This window comes from Myxine glutinosa, chromosome 7 (assembly GCF_964187855.1).
Source record: "Myxine glutinosa chromosome 7, kmMyxGlut1.1, whole genome shotgun sequence".
NCBI lineage: Eukaryota > Metazoa > Chordata > Myxini > Myxiniformes > Myxinidae > Myxine > Myxine glutinosa.
The window spans coordinates 4,137,926-4,155,390 of NC_136267.1; the positions used below are offsets into that span (position 1 = coordinate 4,137,926).

General features: G+C 47.2%; 1 protein-coding gene across 1 annotated transcript in view; it reads right to left on the reverse strand.

The window, feature by feature from the left end:
* Positions 1–17,465, reverse strand: part of LOC137430936 (uncharacterized) — a 194,215-nt gene that overhangs the window by 50,077 nt on the left and 126,673 nt on the right. The window contains exons 9-11 of the mRNA XM_078781254.1: positions 17,097–17,177; positions 14,343–14,465; positions 10,010–10,087 (exon numbers count right to left, since the gene is read on the reverse strand). Of these exons, the coding sequence (XP_078637380.1) occupies positions 10,010–10,087; positions 14,343–14,465; positions 17,097–17,177 (282 nt within the window). The remainder of the gene's footprint in view (positions 1–10,009; positions 10,088–14,342; positions 14,466–17,096; positions 17,178–17,465) is intronic.

Consider the following 17,465-nt stretch of genomic DNA (forward strand, 5'->3'; position numbering starts at 1 on the left):
CACCATCATGCTTCACAAAGCAGCCCCAAACCAGATACTACCACCACCATGCTTCACAAAGCAGCCCCAAGCCATGATACTCCCACCATCATGCTTCACAAAGCAGCCCCAAACCATGATAATCCCACCACCATGCTTCACAAAGCAGCCCCAAACCATGATAATCCCACCACCATGCTTCACAAAACAGCCCCAAACCATGATAATCCCACCACCATGCTTCACAAAGCAGCCCCAAGCCATGATACTCCCACCATCATGCTTCACAAAGCAGCCCCAAACCATGATAATCCCACCACCATGCTTCACAAAGCAGCCCCAAACAATGATACTCCCACCACCATGCTTCACAAAACAGCCCCAAACCATGATACTCCCACCACCATGCTTCACAAAGCAGCCCCAAACCATGATACTCCCACCACCATGCTTCACAAAGCAGCCCCAAACCATGATACTTCCACCACCATGCTTCACAAAGCAGCCCCAAACCTTGATACTCCCACCACCATGCTTCACAAAACAGCCCCAAACCATGAAAATCCCACCATCATGCTTCACAAGGCAGCCCCAAACCATGATACTCCCACCACCATGCTTCACAAAGCAGCCCCAAACCATGATACTTCCACCACCATGCTTCACAAAGCAGCCCCAAATCGTGATACTCCCACCACCATGCTTCACAAAACAGCCCCAAACCATGATACTCCCACCACCATGCTTCACAAAACAGCCCCAAACCATGACACTTCCACCACCATGCTTCACAAAGCAGCCCCAAACCATGATACTTCCACCACCATGCTTCACAAAGCAGCTCCAAATCATGATACTCCCGCCACCATGCTTCACAAAGCAGCCCCAAATCATGATACTCCCACCACCATGCTTCACAAAACAGCCCCAAACCATGATACTTCCACCACCATGCTTCACAAAGCAGCCCCAAATCATGATACTCCCACCACCATGCTTCACAAAGCAGCCCCAAACCATGATACTTCCACCACCATGCTTCACAAAACAGCCCCAAACCATGATAATCCCACCATCATGCTTCACAAAGTAGCCCCAAATCGTGATACTCCCACCACCATGCTTCACAAAACAGCCCCAAACCATGATACTTCCACCACCATGCTTCACAAAGCAGCCCCAAACCATGATACTTCCACCACCATGCTTCACAAAGCAGCCCCAAATCGTGATACTCCCACCACCATGCTTCACAAAACAGCCCCAAACCATGATACTCCCACCACCATGCTTCACAAAACAGCCCCAAACCATGATACTTCCACCACCATGCTTCACAAAGCAGCCCCAAACCATGATACTTCCACCACCATGCTTCACAAAGCAGCTCCAAATCATGATACTTCCACCACCATGCTTCACAAAGCAGCCCCAAATCGTGATACTCCCACCACCATGCTTCACAAAGCAGCCCCAAACCATGATACTTCCACCACCATGCTTCACAAAGCAGCCCCAAATCGTGATACTCCCACCACCATGCTTCACAAAACAGCCCCAAATCGTGATACTCCCACCACCATGCTTCACAAAACAGCCCCAAACCATGATACTCCCACCACCATGCTTCACAAAACAGCCCCAAACCATGATACTTCCACCACCATGCTTCACAAAGCAGCCCCAAACCATGATACTTCCACCACCATGCTTCACAAAGCAGCTCCAAATCATGATACTCCCACCACCATGCTTCACAAAGCAGCCCCAAATCATGATACTCCCACCACCATGCTTCACAAAACAGCCCCAAACCATGATACTTCCACCACCATGCTTCACAAAGCAGCCCCAAATCATGATACTCCCACCACCATGCTTCACAAAGCAGCCCCAAACCATGATACTTCCACCACCATGCTTCACAAAACAGCCCCAAACCATGATAATCCCACCATCATGCTTCACAAAGCAGCCCCAAATCATGATACTCCCACCACCATGCTTCACAAAGCAGCCCCAAACCATGATACTTCCACCACCATGCTTCACAAAGCAGCTCCAAATCATGATACTCCCACCACCATGCTTCACAAAGCAGCCCCAAATCATGATACTCCCACCACCATGCTTCACAAAACAGCCCCAAACCATGATAATCCCACCATCATGCTTCACAAAGCAGCCCCAAACCCTGATACTCCCACCACCATGCTTCACAAAACAGCCCCAAGCCATGATACTCCCACCATCATGCTTCACAAAGCAGCCCCAAACCATGTGACTTCCACCACCATGCTTCACAAAACAGCCCCAAACCATGATAATCCCACCATCATGCTTCACAAAGCAGCCCCAAACCATGATACTCCAACCACCATGCTTCACAAAGCAGCCCCAAACCATGATACTCCAACCACCATGCTTCACAAAACAGCCCTAAACCATGATACTCCAACCACCATGCTTCACAAAGCAGCCCCAAACCATGATACTCCAACCACCATGCTTCACAAAACAGCCCTAAACCATGATACTCCCACCACCATGCTTCACAGAGCAGCCCCAAACCATGATACTCCAACCACCATGCTTCACAAAGCAGCCCCAAACCATGATACTCCAACCACCATGCTTCACAAAACAGCCCTAAACCATGATACTCCCACCACCATGCTTCACAGAGCAGCCCCAAGCCATGGTACTCCCACCACCATGCTTCACAAAACAGCCCCAAACCATGATACTCCAACCACCATGCTTCACAAAGCAGCCCCAAACCATGATACTCCAACCACCATGCTTCACAAAACAGCCCCAAACCATGATACTCCAACCACCATGCTTCACAAAACAGCCCCAAACCATGATACTCCCACCACCATGCTTCACAGAGCAGCCCCAAGCCATGGTACTCCCACCACCATGCTTCACAGAGCAGCCCCAAACCATGATACTCCAACCACCATGCTTCACAAAGCAGCCCCAAACCATGATACTCCAACCACCATGCTTCACAAAACAGCCCCAAACCATGATACTCCCACCACCATGCTTCACAGAGCAGCCCCAAAGCATGATACTCCCACCACCATGCTTCAGAAAGCAGCCCCAAGCCATGGTACTCCCACCACCATGCTTCATAAAACAGCCCCAAACCATGATACTCCAACCACCATGCTTCACAAAGCAGCCCTAAACCATGATACTCCAACCACCATGCTTCACAAAACAGCCCCAAACCATGATACTCCCACCACCATGCTTCACAAAGCAGCCCCAAACCATGATACTCCCACCACCATGCTTCACAGAGCAGCCCCAAGCCATGGTACTCCCACCACCATGCTTCACAAAGCAGCCCCAAGCCATGATACTCCCACCACTATGCTTCACGTTTGGGATGAGGTTCTTATGTTGGAATGCAGTGTTTGGTTTTCACCAAAATAACGTTTCTCATTTAAGCCAAAAAGTTACACTTTCGACTCATGTGTCCAGAGAACATTCTTCCAATAACTTCCTGGTCATCCAGATGGTCTTTGGCAAATTTGAGACGGGCGGAAATGTTCCTCTTGGAGAGCAGCGGTTTCCTCCTTGATATAATCACACGCACACCATTCTTGTTCCTTGATATAATCACACGCACACCATTCTTGTTCCTTGATATAATCACACGCACACCATTCTTGTTCCTTGATATAATCACACGCACACCATTCTTGTTCCTTGATATAATCACACGCACACCATTCTTGTTCCTTGATATAATCCCACGCACACCATTCTTGTTCCTTGATATAATCCCACGCACACCATTCTTGTTCCTTGATATAATCACACGCACACCATTCTTGTTCCTTGATATAATCACACGCACACCATTCTTGTTCCTTGATATAATCACACGCACACCATTCTTGTTCCTTGATATAATCACACGCACACCATTCTTGTTCCTTGATATAATCACACGCACACCATTCTTGTTCCTTGATATAATCCCAAGCACACCATTCTTGTTCCTTGATATAATCACATGCACACCATTCTTGTTCCTTGATATAATCACACGCACACCATTCTTGTTCCTTGATATAATCCCACGCACACCATTCTTGTTCCTTGATATAATCACAAGCACACCATTCTTGTTCCTTGATATAATCACACGCACACCATTCATGTTCCTTGATATAATCCCACGCACACCATTCTTGTTCCTTGATATAATCCCACGCACACCATTCTTGTTCCTTGATATAATCCCACGCACACCATTCTTGTTCCTTGATATAATCCCACGCACACCATTCTTGTTCCTTGATATAATCCCACGCACACCATTCTTGTTCCTTGATATAATCCCACGCACACCATTCTTGTTCAGTATTTTCCTGATGTTGGCTCATGAACACTGACATTAGCCATTGCAAGAGAGGCCTGCAGATCCTTAGACGTTACGCTGGGGTTCTTTGTGACTTCCTGGATTTTTGTCCGCCTTGGTGTTGGGCTAGCAGCTAGGGTGTCAGCTTAGGATCCTAGGATCCTGGGTTCGAATCCCGGTCAATCGCTGAATTAACGCCAGGGGGGTTGACTCAGCCTGTCATCCTTCCGAGGTCGGCAAATTGAGGACCAGTTCACTGGTAATTCCCTGTTTGTCGTTAAAGGCGGCAAAAAGGGTTGGCGTCAGGAAGGGCATCCGGCCGTAAAACATTGCTTCAAAAAGGGGACCGAAAAACAACAACAACCACGGTTCCCGAAAAAGGCCAACCCCCGCTTGCGGGGAAAAATGGCCTCTAAAGGTGGTTTTTTTTTTTTTTTTTTTACTCAACTCTTACCATTAGCCTGGTGTTGGCTTAGCGGTTAGGGTGCCGGCTTGGGATCCTAGGATCCTGGGTTCGAATCCCAGTCGATCGCTGAATTAATGCCAGGGGGGTTGACTCGGGCCCGTCATCCTTCTGAGGTCGGAAAATTGAGTACCAGCTTGCTGGGATGAATGATCCTGGTGTGTACCCCGGTTTAGAATAGGTACACCGTATCCCTGCGCATCGAAGAGCGTGACAAAGGGTTGGCGTCAGGAAGCGCATCCGGCCATAAAAACATTGCCTCAAACAGGGAACCATGATTGTCATGGGGCCCGCAAGGTTAACCCCCGCTCTAGCGGGGAAAACAACAAACAACAAACAACAGGCATTTTAAGGCCATTTTCCATGCAAGAGCGGGGGGGAAATGGCCTTAAAACGATCATTCATTCATTCATTCATTTACTCTTGGGGTGATTTTCGTTGGACGACCGCTCCTGGAAGGGGTAACAATGGTGTTCAAATGTCTCCATTTGTACACTATCTGCCTGACAATTGATTGGTGGAACCTAACATCTTTCGAAATGGTCCTGTAACCTCTTTCCAGATTGATGAGCACCAACAACTCTTTTTCTGAGATCCTCAGAAATCTCTTTTGATCGGTCCATTGCACGTTCACACAAACCTGTGTGGTGAAGACCAGTCTCTGATGGTGATGAACAAAGTTTATGTTTTTCATATAAGGCAGGGCAACCCAAACCCACTCCTGATTGTCATCCCATTGATTGAAACACCTGACTGTAATTACCCCCTTAATTGAGCTGTTTCACCTGGAGGTTCACACACCATTTCCGACAAAGAAATTGAAAGTTGTATAATTTTGCTCAATAAATAAATGACAAAGTGGAGTTTTTGTGTGATATTTGTTTAATCAGGTTCTCTTTATCTATTATTAGAACTTAGATGAACATCTGATCACATTTTAGGGGAAATTTATGCAGAAATATAGAAATTATAAAGAGTTCACAAACTTTTCCTCAACACTGTATATATAATGGAGCAGATGCGTATATGGCCGGCCAGCCGGCCGCACACGCACGCACACACACACACACACGCACGCACACACACACACACACACACACACACACACACACACACACACACACACACACACACACACACTTGTGGTGGATACGTTCCTGGAAAATGCCGCGAATGTCGAATCCACGAATGTGGGGGCATTGTTTGAATAGGGGATTTTTTTAACTACATGGCTTAGGCTCGTGGTAGAGCTGGGACAAAGAACAAATCAGGACACAACAAAGGGAACAGCAGGAGAAAGGGGAAACACCAACTGCAGGGCAGAGGGAGAAAATAGACAGAGATGGACAAACAAGGGATGCAGGTAACGATGAGGGGTAAGGAAGAACGCAAAGGGTGGACAAGATGGATACCTAAGCAAAATGTTTGGGAAAGGTGGGGGTGGTTTAACAGGTGTAGAAAAGCTTATGATTTTGGATGGGGGATGACTTGAGATGGTGATGAACAACTGTGTTGAAGATCCAAGGGAAGAATGGGATTGAAGAAAATATGGAAGGTGGTTCCACATGCCCCAAACCATGATACCATCTCTGCTCACCAAACCCTCCTATGGTATCCATGGAAATCTCCACGCATGGCTTGCGGACTTCCTGTCCGGTCGCATTCAACGTGTGGCCCTGAATGGATTTCTCTCATCTCCCCTTCCTGTTCAGGCTGGAGTTCCCCAAGGCAGTGTTCTGGGCCCTGTGCCTTTTTTGGTCTTCATCAATGATCTCTCAGACTCTCTGGAAAATCCTCTCTATCTCTTTGCTGATGACTCCACTCTCTGCCACTCCATATCCAAACCCTCAGATCGGCAGGCAACAGCCTCTCCATTCTCTGCAGACCTGGACGAAATCACAAACTGGTCAAACAAGTGGAACATGTTTTTCAATCCCGACAAGTATCACCGTTTCACTATCTCTCTCCAAAAAGACCATCTGGAACCCTCCACATTCCCCATCTACTTTCTTAACAATCTTCTTCAGGAACTTTAGTCATTCAAACTCTTGGGTCTCATTCTGAGCCATGATCTTTCCTGGGAAAACCACATTTTCCAATCTAGCCTCCAAAGCCAGTTGCCGACTGGGCATCCTCCGTCGTGTGAAGTCCTTCCTTGACACCTCTGAGCTCCTCACCACATACAAAGCTTTCATCTGCAGCTTGATGGAATACTGCTCTCCCCTCTGGGCAGGTGATCCTGCCTCACCTAGCTCGTCTTCACGCTGTTGAAACCAAAGCTTTCAGAATCATTGGAATCTCCCGCGATGAAGCTATCTCTGAGGGCCTTTCACTCACTCACCGCAGGCAGGTTGGTGGTCTTTCTGTCTTCTACCGACTCCTCTCCGGCCTTGCTCCTCCAGCTCTCTCTGTGCTCTGTCCCCCAAATATTCCGACAGGTCGCACAAGATCTGCCAGCAACCCTCTGATGGTTAAACTGCCAAAATCAAGACTCTCTGCTCACCTTCACTCTTTCATTCCTCTTTTCTCCCGCCTCTGGAACAAACTCCCCCATTCCCTTCAATCCCACTCCTCCCACCAGGTCTTTAAAACGGCTGTTCTCCACCATCTCTTATCTTCCCCCATCCAAAACCTTGATCTTTTCTACCCCCACTAATTCACTCCAGATCCACTTTTTTGAAAGACCAACTTCTTTCCTGGAAATCCTCGACATGTCCATGTGTTTTATACCTCTCCCACCCTCCCTCCCCCACCCCCCCCCCCCCTCACATGCCTCCTCCCCCCAAGCCCTCTCCCTCCAACAGATCTCCCGATGTCCCTGTTCTCTACTGTTGTACTTGTGTGCTTCCCTCTCTCTCCCCATCTTGTCTGTGTAAAAAAAAAATTCAGGGAATAATTGGTCACTCATGAAATGTAAACACCATTCAGTGTAATCCCATGTGCCATTACGTGAATGCAATTATGGTTGCAATGGTATCAGTATAGTGGACACGTGGCCGTATACGGCATACAGGTGGGGGGAGTGGGGCAGGGAGGATGAATAGTGCTGATGAACCAGGCAGGTATCGTGTCACGTGGAATCCCCATTCAATGTCAGGGCCCTCCCGGTGGGTTTATGCAAGAGTGGCCCAAATGCTAACGGCAAGTCCACCACCTTCTACGTGAACGACTGTTTCTTCTGCGTCTTCTGGTCTGTTTCTGTTTCTTTCTTCTGCGACTGTGTCCTCTGGCCTCCAGAATCCGTCTTCTGGTCTTGTTTGGAGTCAATCCGAAAATGATAACCCTATCCCACATGGGTGTGTGTCCTGCCTTGAGACGATGTTGGGCAATGGCAGAGCTGTTGGGATAGACCAAGGTTCCCCCTCATATGCAGCTCCACAACCGTAAGATCTCTCAAGGGTGAAGACATGTTTGAAACTTACCCTCACACCTGCCGCTTTCAATACTCTGCCGATCCTCTATGATAGGGTCTGTTGTGAGGGCCAGCCAGGATCGCTCTCCTTTTTGGTAACAAACTGTCCAGGTAACCATTTGCCTTCCACCTCTCTCATCTTGACTTCGATGGAGGATGGTAACTCAGGTGCTCTTTTTGAAAGGGTGTGTACCACAGTTCTTTTGTGCTCCATTGGATGGCAGGAATCAAAATTGAGGTAGTGGTCGGTGTGTGTGGGCTTTCTCTACACGGCGATCTTGAGGGTTATTTGTTACGAGAGTGTCTAGGAATGAGAAGGCCCCATTTTTCTTCTATTCAAGGGTGACATTGATGGAAGATGATCGCTGGAAACAGACTGCAGGTGCCTTAAGCCCAACGGACAAACATATTACAAACAGGTTTTTGGCAACGCCATGGGCTCTCTGGTATCGGCCGTGATTGTCAACATGGTGGAAGATTTGGAAGAGTGCACCATTCCATCCATACCAGTGCAGCCAAGTGTGAGTGGTTCCACTACCAATGCAGCCAAGTGTGTGTGGTTCCGCTACCAGTGGAGCCAAATGGGTGTGGTTCCGCTACCAGTGGGGCCAAATGGGTGTGGTTCCGCTACCAATGCAGCCAAGTGTGTGTGGTTCCGCTACCAATGCAGCCAAGTGTGTGTGGGTCTGCCACCAATGCAGCCAAATGGGTGTGGGTCCGCTACCAATGCAGCCAAGTGTGTGTGGTTCCGCTACCAATGCAGCCAAGTGTGCGTGGGTCTGCCACCAATGCAGCCAAATGGGTGTGGGTCTGCTACCAATGCAGCCAAGTGTGTGTGGGTCCGCTACCAATGCAGCCAAGTGTGTGTGGGTCCGCTCCCAATGCAGCCAAATGGGTGTGGTTCCGCTACCAATGCAGCCAAGTGTGTGTAGTTCCGCTACCAATGCAGTCAAGTGTGTGTAGTTCCGCTACCAATGCAGCCAAGTGTGTGTGGTTCCGCTACCAGTGGAGCCAAATGGGTGTGGTTCCGCTACCAATGCAGCCAAATGGGTGTGGTTCCGCTACCAATGCAGCAAGTGTGTGATTCCACAACGTGGATGACACAGTCGTCATCTGTCCCACCAATACGGTAGACACAATACATGAGGCCATCGGTAATATCTTTTCCTCCATCAATTTCACCCTCGAAGTTCCTTGCTTGAGTGCTTAAGCTACTTAGCAAGCACTCTAAAACAAACTTGATAACTCAACACATACCTGCGAAACTGGAGGTTCTTGGAAGTGCTATGAAGGTGATTTGTGTTCTGCAGTGTTCAAATATATAATTCAGTTCTTATTAAGGTTGAAAAAGGTTTAAAGGCATATAAATAAATAAATTCTGTGTTTTACCGCCGTTTTATCGAGCGCCTGTTACATCACTCAATCTAACACGTTACATGAGTTACTCGTGCCCATTTGAACGTCCTTAAAAACAGTAAGTTTCATGTTTGAAATGATATTACATTTTGTTTATCTGTCAGGCAGGAAGAGTACAGTTAAGTTCTCGCTCTTCCTTGTGCATGTGCAGTCAGAATGAATTCTAGGCCAAGGTACGTTAAAACAACAGACTTGTCGTCTTATTCATGGTCTGATTCGTGTTCAAAGTACAACATTCATTTTAAATAAGTTGTTCCTCGATCATAAACTGATAATATATATGTACAGACGGACATGAACCAATTGCTTAACCATGCTTTCTGCTTCGCGTGTGTGGGGTAAAAAATACACATACGTGGAACTCGTGCTTCCCGCGCCACCATGTTGTTTCTCCTTTGGGTGGCATGTCGATCACAGACACCATGTTCCCCACCTGCAGGACACAAAATGGATTTTGTTGTTAATGTAGGAGTGTCTGATGCAGTTCGATAACCAGGCCTAGCAACCACGTGGTATAAACAAGTACAGAAAGTACCACTTGGTATAAACACAACACATGCATGGACTATGCCAAACTGATCACAAATAATCGCACGAGATCATTACACTTCCCCTCACTCCTCCTTTTCCCACCTCCCTGCTCCTCTTCCTCCCTGCTCCTCCTCTCCCTGTCTTCCTCCTCCTCTCCCTCCATCCCTCCTCCTCTCCCTTCCTCCCTCTCTCTCTCCTGCCTCCTCCTATCCCTGCCTTCTTCCTCCTATCCCTCCCTCCTCCTCCTCTCCCTGCCTCCTCCTATCCCTGCCTTCTTCCTCCTATCCCTCTCTTCCTCCTCCTCTCCCTCCTCCTCTCCCTGCCTCCCTCCCTCCTCCTCTCCCTGCCTCCCTCCTCCTCTCCCTTCCCTCCCTTCCTCCTCCTCTTCCTGTCTCCCTCCTCCTCCTCCTGCCTCCATCCTCTGCCTCCCTCCTCCTCTGCCTTCCCTCCCTCCTCTCCCTGCCACCTCCATGTCTCCCACCCTGCCTCCCTACTCTCCCTCATTGTCTATTAACAAAAGAAATGTCTACATGTGATGTGCAGGTTTTAATGACATTGAAGCGCGGTGTTACGCGCGCTGCTTGTAAGCAAGGAGGAAGCGGACAACGCGGTAAGTTGTAAGAGTCTTTATTCAAGAGCTCCACTGTAACACTGGAGCGTTCCGGGCTGCGCGCCCGGTGTATATCCCGCGGCCACGCCTACCCCTCGGGCGTGGCCGCCGCCCACTTGGCGCGCGGAATGATGTCATCACGCCAGTGAGCTTTCGTGTCCGCCACAACATCACAATTAAGTTGTTTTTTTTCATCTTGCAAAATGCATTTCACCTTACATTGGATCACACCTTTAGTTCCTTCGTCTATTCTGTCGCTAGTGGAAACGTCTCACAATATCATAACCAAACAAACCACTTCACCTGTGGAGTCTTTCAAGGTGGCCCTTCTTCATCATCTCATTTTATCGTCTCTGTCTATTCACGATTTGCTCCGTCCTGTGGACATCGATACAATTTTGTTTGTCCGACATCACTGCTCGACCTCCTCCATTTGTCTTGCTTTTCCACAAATCTTAATTTATGTATAACAAATCCACCGGACTTTGCAAAACCTTTATATGTTTCCTTGCACATGCCAGGTTAAAACAGTAATTAAACCAATATTCTACAAAACGATTTTTAAAAAATAATGACGAAGCACACGTGACCTCTTGGGGAAACTCAATACAATACACAAGTTCCTTCCGGCTGCGCGGATGTCTTTATGTCTTTATGTCTTTCAATCCTGCCAAATCTCACTCTCTTACTATGTCTCTCCGAAAAGATCGACTGGACAACCCTCCCATCTACTTTCTCAACAATCCTCTCCAAGAAGTTCTGTCACTCAAGCTTTTGGGTCTCACCATCTGCCATGATCTTTCTTAGGAAAACCACATTTCCAAGCTGGCCTCCAAAGCCAGTCGCCGACTGGGCATCCTCCGTCGTGCGAAGTCCTTCCTCGGCACACCTGAGCTCCTCACCACATACAAGGCTTTCATCCGCAGCTCAATGGAATACTGTTCTCCCCTATGGGCTGGTGCTCCTGCCTCACACCTGGCTCGGCTTCACGCTGTTGAATCCAAAGCTTTCAAAATCATTGGAATCTCCCGCGATGAAGCTATCTCTGAGGGCCTTTCACTCACTCACCGCAGGCAGGTAGGTGGTCTTTCTGTCTTCTACCGACTCCTCTCCGGCCTTGCTCCCCCAGCTCTCTCTGTGCTCTGTCCCCCAAATATTCCTACAGGTCGCACAAGATCTGCCAGCAACCCTCTGATGGTTAAACTGCCGAAATCTCGGCTCTCTGCTCACCTTCACTCTTTCATTCCTCTTTTCTCCCGCCTGTGGAACAAACTCCCACACTCCCTTCAATCCCTCTCCTCCCTCCAGGTCTTTAAAACAGCTGTTCACCACCATCTCTTATCTTCCCCCATCCATAACCTTGATCTTTTCTACCCCCACTAATTCACCCCAGATCCACCTTGTTTGAAATTCCAACTTATTTCCTGGAAATCCTGGCAGTGTCCATATGTTTATACCTCTCCCACCCCACCCCCTTCACATGCCTCCCCCCCTTCACATGCCTCCCCCCCTTCACATGCCTCCCCCCCAAAGCCCTCTCCCTCCCACAGATCTCTCCATGTCTCCATGTCTCTCGGTCCCTGCTCTCAAATGTTGTGTTTGTGTCCTTCCCCCTCTCTCCCCATCTTGTCTACCGCTCCTGATGTTATTTGTTTTATGTGTCTGTTTGTCTTTCTGTGTGATTAATGTTCGCTCTTTCACGAGCCTCGATCTTGTATACAAAAAAAAAAAAAATGCAGTCGTGCACATACGCCGCACAGTGACGTCACTCTCGTATTGATTATCCTTTAAAATAAAATTTATTATTGGTCCACGAGTTATCAAACAGAGTGACCACTATATTCGTCATGGGTGTGTGTCTGTGTCTGTCTGTCCGCAGCGTAACTACCCGATGATATCATCCGATCTTGATGAAACTTGGGTGTGAAGTTGATATCATGATCAAGTTGTATCCTGCCTAGAGTGGGCGTATTGCGCCCATTGTGGGCGGAGCCACGCCCGAAAAAGATGTCTTTTTCGGGGGTAATCGAGTTCAAGCTACATCTTCTCCGAGGGAGTTGGTGGAATCTGACAGGGGTTTCGATATTTGGTTAGGCCAATGTCACGTGTCTAGCCCCACGGAGCTCGATTTTTCATTTTCGCCCCAAGGTCAAGGTCACGAGGTCACGAAATTTAGAAAAGTGGATTTTTGATGGTTTTATTACATTGTTCGCTTCCTGATAGGGTGAAATGTCGTACATGATCTTATATTATCACGTACATCATAAAATACAAGTTTTCCAACAAATTTCAGAATCTTCGAACTTTGACCTTTGAAGGTCACAAAGGTCAAAGTTTCAAAGTTGTCGGAATCAAACCGAATTTTCGGTATTGGGAGCTAACTAACCTCATAACTGATTATACATTATTTTCTATCTTATTTCAGGGTCAGTAACCTTCGTTTTGACATTTCAAGGTCACAAAGGTCAAATTTTCAAAGTTGTCGGAATCAAACCGAATTTTCGGTATTGGGAGCTAACTAACCTCATAACTGATGATACATTATTTTCTATCTTATTTCAGGGTCAGTAACCTTCGTTTTGACATTTCAAGGTCACAAAGGTCAAACTTTCAAAGTTGCGGAATCAAACCGAATTTTCGGTATTGTGTAGCTAACTAACCTCATAACTGATTATACATTATTTTCTATCTCATTTCAAGGTCAGTAACCTTCGTTTTGACATTTCAAGGTCACAAAGGTCAAACTTTCAAAGTTGCGGAATCAAACCGAATTTTCGGTATTGTGTAGCTAACTAACCTCATAACTGATGATACATTATTTTCTATCTTATTTCAGGGTCAGTAACCTTCGTTTTGACATTTCAAGGTCACAAAGGTCAAATTTTCAAAGTTGTCGGAATCGAACCGAATTTTCGGTATTGTGTAGCTAACTAACCTCATAACTGATTATACATTATTTTCTATCTTTTTTCAAGGTCAATAACCTTCGTTTTGACATTTCAAGGTCACAAAGGTCAAAGTTTCAAAATTGTCGGAATCGAACCGAATTTTCGGTATTGTGTAGATAACTAACCTCATAACTGATTATACATTATTTTCTATCTCAGTTAAAGGTCAGTAACCTTCGTTTTGACATTTCCAGGCCTGGCCTGTCCGGGCCTGTTTCGGTTATAGTCCGTCCTTTGTCATTGAATACCGCTCGCTCGTGAACCATCGTCGTCTCCTGACTTATTATTATTTTTGCACCAAGGTCAGAAACATGCACCACCTCATCTTAGGCCTTGGATTTACAACCTGAAGCACCAATGACCCAGCATCGTGTAATGTATGTGGTGTCCGAATGCGAGTCAAATGGTTATACACTTCCAAGATTAAAGTAAATTCACGAAAACACAAGTGGTACAGGAACACATCAGGTAAGCTCAGGTTAAAGGATGCCCTCCCACAACTGCAGAAATATCATGTGATGCTTTCGGCAAACTGGGCCCGTCATACAGAAATGGTAGACAATGACATGAGGGGGAGAGAAGTGGAAACTAAAACTCACCTCCAACGAGAGCTCGTCTGGGGCCTGTGCCGCATAACGCTTGATGACGTGTGCAGCACCAATGGCAGGTACGTTTATCGAGGACTCTTCGTTAACGAGAAGCCTGTTCCCCTTGTTGTCAATCTGGTGAAGGATGAAAGAAAGGGAGAGTGTTAAGCAGTATGAACATGAGGCCCGTTTGAGTCATTGAACTAACCCTATTTTCACCACCATTCTATTACATTGAGTGCAAAACATAACAATGGTCCATTTAATATAATTTATGAAAGCCCACACTATCACACCGTCTCTCGGAATGGAACGTCTGACAAACTCTACCATCTGCTTCCTCAACAAATCTCCTCTCAAAGAAGTTCGGTCTCTCAAACTTTTGGGCCTCACCATCAGCCATGCTCTTTCTTGGACAAAGCATGTATCCAAGTCGGCCTCCAAAGCCATCCACTGACGTCATGCATGTGGCAGATCTGAACTTTTATCCACTTACAAGGCCTTAATCCAAAGCATTATGGAGTGCTGCTCTCCCCTTTGGGCTGGCACCACTACCTCACACCTTGCTCAGCTTAATGCCGTGGAATCTGCCACATGCCTTCCTCACCCCTCCCCACCCTCAGGTTTCTGCAGGGTGCACATGGTCTGCCAGAAATTCCCTTCTAGTGAAACTCTCAAAATCGAAACTCACTGCTTGGAAATCAGCCAACATCACCGCTTTGCACAAAAAAGGTGCAAAAACAGATCCCAGCAACTACAGACCAATCAGCCTTCTCCCAATTATCAGCGAAGTCATGGAATCCATCATTGCTTCAGATATGAAATCTTTCCTCTTCTCCAATGGCTTGATCTCTGATCATCAATTTGGTTTCAGACCAGGTCACTCTACTCTGGACATGCTGCTTCTGCTGTCTCAACGATGGATGGAGGTCCTCAATGCCAAACAGGAAATTAGAGCCGTCTCCCTCGACAAATCACGTGCCTTCGATACGGTCTGGCACCCCGCTCTGCTCACCAAACTCTCCTCCTTTGGTATCCATGGAAATCTCCACGCATGGCTGGCGGACTTCCTCTCTAGTCGTAGTCAACGTGTGGCCCTGAATGGGTTTCTCTCATCTCCTCTTCCTGTTCAGGCTGGAGTTCCTCAAGGCAGTGTTCTGGGCCCTGTGCTTTTTCTGGTCTTCATCAATGATCTGTCTGACTCTCTTGAAAATCCTCTCTATCTCTTTGCTGATGACTCCACTCTCTGCCGCTCCATTCCTCATCCCTCAGATCGGCAGTCTGCAGCCTCCTCACTCTCTGCAGACCTGGACAAAATCACAGACTGGGCAAACAAGTGGAACATGTCTTTCAATCCTGACAAATCTCACACTCTTACGATGTCTCTCCGAAAAGACCGACTGGACAACCCTCCCATCCACTTTCTGAATAATCCTCTCCAAGAAGTTCTGTCACTCACGCTTTTGGGTCTCACTATCTGCCATGATCTTTCCTAGGAAAAACCACATTTCCAAGCTGGCCTCCAAAGCCAGTCGCCGACTGGGCATCATCCGTCGTGCGAAGTCCTTCCTTGGCACACCTGAGCTCCTCACCACATACAAGGCTTTCATCCGCAGCTCAATGGAGTACTGCTCTCCCCTCTGGGCTGGTGCTCCTGCCTCACACCTAGCTCGTCTTCACGCTGTTGAAACCAAAGCGTTCAGAATCATTGGAATCTCCCGCGATGACGCTATCTCCGAGGGCCTTTCACTTACTCACCGCAGGCAGGTTGGTGGTCTTTCCGTCTTCTACCGACTCCTCTCCGGCCTTGCTCCCCCTGCTCTCTCTGGGCTCTGTCCCCCAAATATTCCTACAGGTCGCACAAGATCTGCCTGCAACCCTCTTATGGTTAAACTGCCAAAATCAAGACTCTCTGCTCACCTTCACTCCTTCATTCCTCTTTTCTCCCGCCTCTGGAACAAACTCCCTTTCTCTCTTTAATCCCACTCCTCCCTCCAGGTCTTTAAAACGGCTGTTCACCACCATCTCTTATCTTCCCTAATCCAAAACCTTGATCTTTTCTACCCCCGCTAATTTCACCCCAAATCCACTTTTTTGAGGTGCCGACTTCTTTCCTGGAAGTCCTTGGTGTCCTTGCGTTTTATACCTATCCTGCCTCCCCCCAGGCCCTCTGCCTCCCACACATCTCCCGATGTCCCTGCTCTCAAATGTTGTGTTTGTGTGCTTCCTCCCCTTCTCTCCCCATCTTGTCGACCGATCCCCTTTTATATACTTTGTTTGCTTGTTTGTTTGATTTGTTTGTTTGATAAATGTTAGCTCTTTCACGAGCCTCGACTCTGTATACAAAAAAAACCAAAAAAAAATCACTGACTTCCGCTCATTCGTTCCTCTTTTTTTCCCACCTGCAGAACTAACTTTCTTAGTCGATTAGACTAATTCGATTAGATTTCCTTAGACTAATTAGATTAAAATCTCATTCTTCCCTCTGGGGATTCAAAATGGCTACTCAACACCATCTCAGATCTTTCTCCATTCATACTCATATTTTCTATCCATATTAACCCTCCCTAAGCCCACCCTTTCCAGGTAAATGTGCTCCCCCAACCCTCTCCACAAACCTTCATTTTGTGTACATATGCACAAAGAAACAAAAAAATAAATGTGTTCCAACAAGATTTCAGATGGAATTAAAGATTAAAACATTTCTCTAAGAACTGCAAACAAGTTAATAATGATAGGAATCAAATTGCTTTGAGGGTGGGTTACCTCCAACCAGGTGAGTACAGGAGCACAGTTTATCTTGTTATCCGCAATGGCGGACAGACGGGTGAGGTACCCAGACAGCAACTGTTACAGAGAAGGGATCATGTTGATGAGAAATCAATTTTCAGAAAAGTCTTCATTGTACATAAAGGATAAAATCATCATCATCAAACTAAAATACGCAATTTGGTGTCTGTCTGTCTGTCTGACGATTTTTGATCGCGATACATTCCGTCGTTACTTATCCAAAATCAACCAAACCTGACAGGCGAACTAAGGGTCACATGATGAAGGTTGGAGCGAATTAATTTGACCTCCCCCCCCCCCCCTCCCCAGTGCATTTTCATCACCGAGGGGATTTTCCCCGCCAAT